We start from the raw sequence: 10485 nt of genomic DNA, 5'->3' as shown, positions 1-10485 counted from the left end.
AGATTGCAAAGGGCCAGGCCATTCATATGCAAAAGCCTCTGTGCACAGCTTGGGTGGGGCGGGGTCTCAGGGAATCAACAGGGCGGAGCAAACAGCTATGGCTGATCCTCAGCCCTGCCCTAAGAGGCCCCGCATCTCAGTGTCCCGCGGTAATCACTGCAAGCACGTCTGAGAGAAAGCTGCCCTCGAGTTCCGCCCATGCCAGACAGTCCAGTTTCTCCCCGTGTGAGTCTGGGTCCCGAGAGACTAGCCCGGAACTGGAGTTCAGAGCAGGAGCGTGTGTCTCCCTCAAGACAACCGCGTCCTCAGTTGCCAGCCCTTTCTGCTGCGCCTCCGTACCTCTGCACTTTACTTCCTTACCTCCTCTGAGTCTCAGTGTGCTTTTCTCTTTCCTTCTAGTTGTAGAATTTCCACTCGGCCAGCCTTCCTGTGGTTCGGGATGATGTCCGTTTTATCTTTCAGTTGTATTTTTGAAGTGGTTGTGTGAGACAGCAATTTCCGGTGTTTACCTATGCCGCCATCTTGGTTTCTCTCTACCTAAAACATTTTGAAACAAGTTTTTGAAAAACTTTTTACTGAGTTGTCAAGCAGCAGTTGTAACCAAGGCAGATAGACAGCACCAGTATAGGCATCTCTTGCTTTCATTTCTCCCAATAGGGCAGAACCAGTTAAATCTAAGAGTTAATATACATGTGAAGCTTTTTTTTTTTCTTTTTAAATTTCTTCAGATTTATTCTGGCAGTTTTCTCCTGTAGTCTTTCACCCAACACATTTATTTATTTATTTATTTTTTATTTTATTTTGTTTTAATGCTTAAAGTATTACAAAGAGTATTACATATCCCAACACATTTATTGAACACCTGTTGTATGTACCAGGTATTGATACGCTTTACGAATTCTTAATCTATGGAGAGTTTTGTACATTATAGTGGTTTTCTGTTTTTCGTTTGTTTGTTTTTCATCTAACTGGCCTTTGATTATTATGGCAGGAAAAGCGTTTATTGACTTCTATTTTTATAAAATTTACTTATATTATGCAGAGTATATATATATTTAAAAGATAATATCTAAAATAGTTATTGAAGTACTTTTTTATTTTTTGTGTTTCCTAATTAGGTTGAAACCTAGGCCATTATTAGTCATTATCATTTTTTTAAAAATATACTTTTTAAAGATGTTGATATGCAAGTTGTTTTTTGTTTTTTCTTTTGGTGTGTGTGTGTGTGTGTGAAGTTTTTCCAGTTTTCTTATCTGAGTACATGACCTTTGGGATTTTTATTAGTAGATCCAGAATTTTTAATTTGAGTGAATTGCTTGAATTTTCAGTTTTTCTTTGTTATTCTCATTAGCTATAATCTTTAATGTTATAAAATGTAAGCTTCAATGACATTTATTACATTTCCTTTACAAGCAGAAGAAAAAATTAAATAGATTTTGCTCTGGACTAACATTGATCTAAAGTTTTAGTCTTGGTGGATATTTTCAATGTGAGCTGGTTTCCTAAGTTAAACCTTATCAACCTCAGTTGTGCTATTTATTTCATCAGAAGTTTTAACCAAATGGGAGGTATTTTATTATATTATCATCTACAGTAAAGGGTAGAAAGCCAATTCAGGAAAATCTGAGAATCTTTTATTTGTATCTGATCTTCAAATCTACCTAAAGATTGGTATGGATAATAAAATAATCATGTGAGCCTATGGAAGGAAAATATTTGAGAAACCCAAAAGAATATTTGGTCATAGTATATTCCTTTTTAAAGTATAACAAATTTGTTATTTTCTTAAACCAACTATACTGAATATTTTTTTAAAAATTAAAAAATATACATGCCTACATTTAAAAAATACCAGTTACTTCGTGTTGTTGTTTTCCAGTGGTTTCCCAGAACATACATCTCTCTTAGACTTTCTTTTTTATTTTTAATATTAAATTTATCTTTATTTTTGGAAGTATTACAGATAATCCCTTTTCTCCCCCATTGACCTTTTCTAGCCCATCCCCTCCCCCTGCCCCAGGCCTTCACCACACTATTGTTTGTGTCCATGGGTTATGCATATATGTGTATACGTTTTTGATTGATCTCTCCTTCCCGTCCGCCCCATCCTCCCTTCCCCTCCGCCTTCCCCCAGATTCTTCAGTCTGTTCCATGCTTCTGTCTCTGGATTTATTTTGTTCTTTTACACAAATATTAGATGTTAGACATGTTGATGAAATATTGAACATATTTTTGTTATTAAAATATAGAACAGTGGAGTACTATACTAAATAACAGTTGTGTGTATTTATTACAGTCCTATGATATGGTTTGTTTAATTAAGTTACTAAATCTGATTGCTGACCCTGAACCTTTCAGTCATTGTTGAGGCACTTACTCTTACATGTTCCTTGGAATAATCTATGCCTAGCTCTCTTACCTACTTTATCTTTATTCCTTTTTGATTATCTGGTTTAGTATTAGTAATTTATTTGGCTCCTGGTAACTGTCCTTGCAGAAAACTTTTCTGATATCAACATTGATTTATTTAACTTTAATGAGGTTAAAGCATTGATTGTGCATTTAATGTAATTATTTGCCAAACATTGCATGATCATCAATCTACCCACTCGAAGTTCTTTTTCTAACACTAGGTTGCAATTTAAAAGTTTATGAAACATATATTTTGAGATACATAAGGACAGAGGAGTTTAAGCTCAGTGATCTTTTAGTTTGGGATATGCTTACAATACTAGTCTTTTAAAATCATTTGAAACGTTTAGGAACAAGTGGAAATCCATTGTAGCACCAGGATTTCTGTTTTTAGTAGCTAAATAAAGATTTATTTTTTTTTTTTAAGAAAAAGTTTGCTTTTTCTCCTATAGGCAGCAATGGATTTTTGCATGAACATGAACACAAAAGCAAATAGGAAGAAGTTGGTACGGGCACTCTTTATAGTTCCCAGACAAAGGTAGGTATTTTTTTTAAATAAAGAGTAATTTTTTAGTGTTTTTACTTGCAGTGATGATTGTAAGATCAAAGTTTTTATTTAGTTACTTATTTAAAAATATTCCTTGTCAACAGACACTATTAGCATATTTTCTATAACTTGTTTCTCATTGATTTTTGTTTTTTGTCATTAGCTCTAAGTGGAAGTATTTCTTCTGATGCTTTCCTGTTATTTTAAGAGAAAATATAACCTATTTTAAGAGAAATGATCATCTTTGCTAGAAGCAGTTGGTTTACATTTTTGCTTCTTAGGAGAAAAAAATAATAAATGGTATATAAGTTTATTGGAGAGTTTTATTTTGTGTAAAGATCACACTAATTGAATGTGTTCAGTTCTTGCTGTTGTATTTAAATGAAAATTTTCAAGTTATTTTGTAATTATGATACTGGAAGTCACATTAGCATGTGTTGCTGAGAATTCAAGTAGTATATTCAGTTGTGTGCATTATGGGTTTAGAGAATTCTAATGCTCTAAATTACACTAAATTAAATGCCTTACTTCATCTGCAAATTTCAGGACCACTTATAGATTTTTCACCTTAGGAACCTGGAGAAGATTTATTCCTGTTTGTTCAACAATAAGTAATTAAAGAATTTTGTTAACTATTATGATTACTATATGTAACATAGCCAACATAGATTCAAAAGATAAGAATTCTAAGGGATTTTACTAAAGGTTTCTTAAGCAAGATTTTAATTTGGTTCATTCATTAATAGGGGCCCATTATCTTTTAATGGTAAGATTTCTCAGTGAAACCAAATCACTGCTTTTCTTTTTTCTTTTGTATTGGTTTTTATCTCTTCTCAGCATCATTAATATGAGCATTAGGTTTTTTATTTTAGTGGGGAAAGGGAAATGGAATGTGCTAATATGAGTAGATAAGAGTTATCTAGTTGAGAAAGTAAAAAAGATGAATGTTTTTATTACATAAAATTACATATTATATTTCATCAAATGCAAGATGCTATTAGTTATGAAGTGTACCATTATTTTATGTGCAACCAAGAGAGAAAAATATTGCCATTTTGAAGGCTTTGATAAGAAGCATATTTCACTTTCTTACACATAAAAGTAGGTTTATAATTATGAGTACACAAAACACCTAGTTTATTCTTGTGTTATTATTTATTATTGTATTATTTTCCATATGAGCAACTGTAAACCTTTTGCCCCACCCTGTATTTGTAAATGGGAAAAAGTGCACTTTGAATTGAGGAAATATTTTTTTCCTCATTATCTTGGACCAAATTTTTTCAAATAATGCTTTTTTTTATCTTCATATTTTTCTGTTCAACTGTTTTTTTAAAAAATATATATTTTATTGATTTTTTACAGAGAGGAAGGGAGAGGGATAGAGAGTTGGAAACATCCATGAGAGAGAAACATCGATCAGCTGCCTCCTGCACACCCCCTACTGGGGATGTGCCCACAACCAAGGTACATGCCCTTGACCGGAATCGAACCTGGGACTCTTCAGTCCACAGGCCGACGCTCTAGCCACTGAGCCAAACTAGTTAGGGCTCAACTGTTTTATTTGAATGCAGAAACATGTATAACAATCGCCTGGAATTATTTAACAGAATAAACCAAAGTTAGCATAAATAAAAGGCTTTGTTAACAAAAGAAATCATGCAATAATATAAGTAGTTAACTTACAAAAGAGCATCTTGCTTCTTTGTATCCCCATTTCATTCTACTCCACCATTGCCTGCTTCCGTCTCCAAAAGAAAAAGTTCTCAAAAACTATGTACTACTGTTTGGTTCTTATGCCAGTTATTTCTTTATAGCTGAATTTATCTGCTTTTGGCTTAGCAGATTTCTGCAAATTAGAAGTAATTGGAATCTGCTAGAAAACAGAGACTTGAAAGTAGTAGGAAGTGACAATTTATAGTTTGAGAGGAGAAAAAAATAAAGATACAAGTACTTAAACTGGATGTATAACATTCTGGAGCCATGAGTAAGAAACCACATAGTCTTACATATCTGAAATGTATACATATAATAATTTAGATTTTTGGTGTGTTGTTTTAAATCAGGGGTCCTCAAACTTTTTAAACAGGGGGCCAGTTCACTGTCCCTCAGACCGTTGGAGGGCCGGACTATAGTTTAAAAAAACAACTATGAACAAATTCCTATGCACACTGCACATATCTTATTTTGAAGTAAAAAAACAAAATGGGAACAAATACAATATTTGTATTTGCATGTGGCCTGCGGGCCGTAGTTTGAGGACCCCTGTTTTAAATCCTCACCCGAGAACTTTTTATTTATTGATTGATTTTAGAGAGAGAGGAAGGAGAGAGAAAAACATCGATCATTGATCAGTTGCCTCCCGTATGTGCCCCAACCAGGAATCGAACCCATAACCTTTTTGGTGTACTGGACGATGCTCCAACAGAGCAACCCAGCCAGGGCTAATTTAGGTTTCTTATAAATCAGCCTAAGTGATCAGGAAAGATTAAGTTGTGTTCTAAAATTTTTCAAAAATATTTTTAAAATTGGTTTTTAGAGAGGAAGGGAGAGGGGTAAAGAAGTAGAAACATCGATGAGACAGGAACATCATCTATCAATCTGCTGCCTCTTGCACGTCCCACTCTGAGGTTCGAGCCTGCAATCCTTGGCATGAGCCCTAACCTGGACTCAAACCTGTGACCTCTTGGTTCCTGGGTTGACACTCAGCCGCTGAGCCACACCAGTAGGGTTGTGTTCTAAAATTTTTTCACTCATTGACTAATTCAATAAGACAGTGATTTTCAACTTGTGTGTTGCAAGAATTTTTACAACAAAACATGCAATACTTGACTAGTCAGGGACACTGACCTCTTTTCCCTTAGATTGTCAAATAACAAAATGACAACAGCCAACACAACAATAGCTGTCTGGTGAGAATGAATCAGAATTTTACCATTTTTTTTTTACCAGATTGGCAAAAAATATATGTTTTGGTGTGCCGCAAAATTTTAGTAATTAGTTTATGTGCACCATGAGATGAAAAAGGTTGAAAAATCGCTGCATTAAGGTTTTGCTGTATACTGTGATTAGTGCTTTAGATATAGTGGTGAACAAGAGAGGTTTGACTCTTGTATTCATGCAGACTATAGTTTGGATAGAAAGATAAAGAAGCCCAAGTGTAATTACCAAGAAGAATCACAGTGTGCTTTCAAGTATATAGCAAGTGGAACTGATTGATTTATTCTTGGGTGAGAGAAAGCTGCCTGGAACAAGGGCATTTATTTTTTTAAAAATTTTACAATGTATTTTTACTGATTTCAGAGAGGAAGGAAGAGAGGGAGAGAGAGACATAGAAACATCAGTGATGAGAGAGAATCATTGATAGGCTGCCTCCTGCATGCCCTGCCTTGGGGATTGAGCCCACAACTTGGGCATGTGCCCTGACCGGAATCAAATTGTGACCTCCTGGTTCATAGGTTGATGCTCAACCACTGAGCCACGCCTGCTGGGCCTTAACAAGGGCATTTAATCTGAGTTCTGAGAAAGGAATTATCTAGACTAGGGGCGGGTGAAGAAAGGGAATGTTGAAAGAGCATTTCTGATAGAGGCAACAGTATGTGCAAGTGCCAGAGACTTGGTATCAAACTACTGCAAAACTTCTTTCTTGGTTTCTCTGGACATTGACATCTAGAATAAGCTGCAGGAAATAGGCCCTGTTTATTTATTTTATTTTATTTTTTGCCCTGTTTACTTCTTTATCTCCAGCGTTTAGCACATTGCCTCTCAGCTAGAAGATGATATTTAATGCCCCATTTCAGCTTCTTCAGTCTTAATTCTAGCCACTCTTGCTCTTGCAAAATCCTGATCTGTAATGATTTCTTGACTACTCTTTGCTTTCTCTACTTCCACGAATCTGTTTTCTATTCTGTTTGTGGGATATCCTTTTTTATTATTCTGAAAATCTCTGGCTCAGCCTTTAAGTCTTATTTAGCATCAGAGCTAAATATAGGCAATCCTTGGGTTACTTCGACATACATCGTTTCATGGTTACGTTGCCACCACCCATTTACAGTATTTATAAAAAAAAAAAAAGTTCGGTCATTTTGACGTATGAACATATGTGCTTTATGTTTTTATTATTTATTTACCACAAATAAAGGTCAGGAATTGTTATCTTTCTTTTAATTTTTTTTTTACTGTTTCACTTCATTGCTGCTGTGTATGTGCTCCATGTGAGTGATGTAGGTGCTTATGTAGGTGGGTTCCGACTTACAGCAAAAATCGCCTTACGTAGTAGGAATGGATCTCCGACGTAACCCAAGGACCTACTGTAACACTCATCTTTGCTGAATAATTGTCTTTATATCTTTTATGTAGATATAGGTGCTCTTTTATAGCACTTTCAACCTGTCTTCATATGAAGAAATACCACAATGTTGGTTTGCGCCTATCTCCCTACCAAATTGTAAAAACTATAAGCTCTTTAAAAGAGAAAACCAGACCTTTTCATTTTGTACATCCCCAACACCAAGTGTAGTGTTTGGTACCAAGTTAAGTGTTTGAAAATATTTGATGAGTTTATGTTAGTCATATGCAAATTAAAAAATTAATTTGGAAAAATAAGTAATACACCCACAGGGCTCAAAACCTAGAAGTATAAAATATTACATGCTGAAAAGTGTTCTTTCTGTCCTTGTCTCCCCATCTACCCAATTTCTACTCCTCCCAATAGGAAACCACTATCTTGATTCTTTTGTATCCTTCCAAAGTTTCTTTTGTGTCTAGGACAAGAAAATGCAATTATAGATTTTTATATTTCCTGATTTTTACACAGGGGCAACTTATTGTACCTATTAGTCTGAACTTTATTGTTTCCACTTAACAATATAGCTTGGAGATCTTTTCAGATCAATACATAATTTCCCTTGTTCTTTTAAAGATACATTGTTTCTTTTTATGTATGTACTATATTTAACTATTTTGGACATTCCAATCTTTACCATTACAATGTTGTCTTTGTACTTACCCTTTTTTTTCTCTTCTTGATTTTATGTTAGTTAGTAGCTTATTCATTTTAGATTTTTGTTAACCAAAAGAAAGAAAGAAAAACAGTTTCTGGGTTTATTGTTTATGTATTTACTGTTTTACTGTTTTCTTACTTATTATTTTTGGCTTTGTCTTGGTTAATTTCTTCTTTTTTTAGCTTCTTTCATTTATTTTATTCCTTTTTTGATATTCAATATATTGTCCTCTGAGCATGGTTTTAGCTGTATCTCTTAGTTTTGACATGGGGTGATTTCTGTGTTTATGTTTTCTAGAAATTCTCCAATTTTAGTTTCTTTATTTTAAAATTTTTATTTACCTATTTATTTTGGTTACCTAATGAGATGTTTGAGAGAGAATTGAAATTTCCAGATAGTGGGACTTTTTGTTTTGTTTTCTGACTTGGTTAATAATTTACATACTTTTTGCACTTCAATTAGAGAATACTAATTCTCTAATTAGTACTATTTTTTAATTATTTTTTTTAATTAAATCTTTATTGTTCAGATTATTACAGTTGTTCCTATTTTTTCCCCTCATAGCTCCCCTCCACCCGGTTCCCAACCTACCCTCCGCCCTCACCCCCCCTCCCACTGTCCTCATCCATAGGTGCACGATTATTGTCCAGTCTCTTCCTGCATCCCCCACACTCCTTTCCCCCCCAAGAATAGTCAGTCCACTCCATTTCTATGCCCCTGATTCTATTATAATCACCAGTTTATTCTGTTCATCAGATTATTTATTCACTTGATTTTTAGATTCACTTGTTGATAGATGTGTATTTGTTGTTCATAATTTGTATCTTTACCTTTTTCTTCTTCTTCCTCTTCTTAAAGGATACCTTTCAGCATTTCATATAATACTGGTTTGGTGGTGATGAACTCCTTTAGCTTTTCCTTATCTGTGAAGCTCTTTATCTGACCTTCAATTCTGAATGATAGCTTTGCTGGATAAAGTAATCTTGGTTGTAGGTTCTTGCTATTCATCACTTTGAATATTTCTTGCCACTCCCTTCTGGCCTGCAAAGTTTCTGTTGAGAAATCAGCTGACAGTCGTATGGGTACTCCCTTATAGGTAACTGACTTTTTTTCTCTTGCTGCTTTTAAGATTCTCTCTTTGTCTTTTGCTCTTGGCATTTTAATTATGATGTGTCTTGGTGTGGTCCTCTTTGGATTCCTTTTGTTTGGGGTTCTCTGCGCTTCCTGGACTTGTAAGTCTATTTCTTTCACCAGGTAGGGGAAGTTTTCTGTCATTATTTCTTCAAATAGGTTTTCAATATCTTGCTCTCTCTCATCTTCTGGCACCCCTATAATTCGGATGTTGGTACGCTTGAAGCTGTCCCAGAGGCTCCTTACACTATCTTCGTATTTTTGGATTCTTTTTTCATTTTGCTTTTCCGGTTGGGTGTTTTTTGCTTCTTCGCATTTCAAATCTTTGACTTGATTCTTGCGCTCCTCTGGTCTGCTATTGGGTGTAATATTCTTTATTTCCGACCGTGTATGCTTAATTTCTAGTTGTTTCTTTATCATAGCATCGAGGGTCTCATTAGTTTTCGTGAAGCTCTCCAAAAGTTTATTGCAAGCCCTCAAAATTGCGTTTTTTAGCTCTATATCCTCCATTTCTGTCATGTTTTTTTGTCTCCGCATTTTTTATGCTTTCTTGGTGCACCCCCTAGTGGTCTTTGTGCGCAGTCTTGTTCTAGTTGAGCCTTGATTGTTGTAGTTAATACTAGAGGGATTTGACCACCAGGCCGACTGGCTGTGTGAATCAGCTGTGTCTGCCGCGGAAAACTTCTGTCCTCTGGGGAGGTGCTAATCTAGCCTTTGCCTGAGGCGATCTGGCAAATGGCTCTGCGCAGGGCTTGGGCGGGGCGGGCTCAACAGGGCGGGCGGAGGGAGCGGTTATGGCCCCTCTCAGTCCCGTTCCCAGAGGCTCTGCTTCTCAGAACCCCAGGAACCGCTGCAAACCTCGGAGAGAAAGCTGCCCTCACGTTCCAACTGATGCCAGACAATCCCGCTTCTCCCGTTTGAGTCCGAGTCCCCAGCGATTCGCCCGTATCTGGAGCTCAGAGTCTGAGACTCCCCCCTGACCGAAAACGACAACCGCGCTCTCAGCCACCAGCCCGCTTTGCGCGCGCACCTCCGCACCTGAGTATTTTCCACACTGCGCCTCCTCTGAGCCTCGGTGTGCTGTTATTTTTCCTTCTAGTGAGAGAAAGCCGCCCTCTAGTTCCGAGTTCTGCCCGCTGCCAGACAGTCCAGTTTCTTCCCGTATGAGTCTAGGTCCCCAGAGACTCACCCGGAACTGGAGTTCAGAGCAGTCGGGGGCTTGTGTCTCCCTCCCGATTGAAAATGACAGCCGCGTCCTCATTCGCCAGCCCTTGCCGCGTGTGCTCAAGCCTCCGGACCTCTGCACTCCACCTCCACAGCTCCTCTGAGTCTCAGTGTGCTTTTCTCTTTCCTTCTAGTTGTAGAATTTCCACTCAGCCCGCCTTCTTGTAG

The 10485-nt window shown here is 36.5% G+C and overlaps 1 protein-coding gene across 6 annotated transcripts in view; it reads left to right on the top strand.

The window, feature by feature from the left end:
* Positions 1-10485, top strand: part of UPF2 (UPF2 regulator of nonsense transcripts homolog (yeast)) — a 128726-nt gene that overhangs the window by 54323 nt on the left and 63918 nt on the right. For all 6 annotated transcript variants that reach the window (XM_005876567.2, XM_014547975.1, XM_005876566.2 and 3 more), the window contains exon 8: positions 2865-2950. In XM_005876567.2, the coding sequence (XP_005876629.1) occupies positions 2865-2950 (86 nt within the window). The remainder of the gene's footprint in view (positions 1-2864; positions 2951-10485) is intronic.

The sequence above is a fragment of the Myotis brandtii genome, unplaced genomic scaffold (genome assembly GCF_000412655.1).
Source record: "Myotis brandtii unplaced genomic scaffold, ASM41265v1 scaffold49, whole genome shotgun sequence".
In the NCBI taxonomy this organism is placed as follows: domain Eukaryota; kingdom Metazoa; phylum Chordata; class Mammalia; order Chiroptera; family Vespertilionidae; genus Myotis; species Myotis brandtii.
The sequence above is the reverse complement of the archived record's forward strand: the minus strand, read 5'-3'. Positions and strand labels throughout refer to the sequence as shown.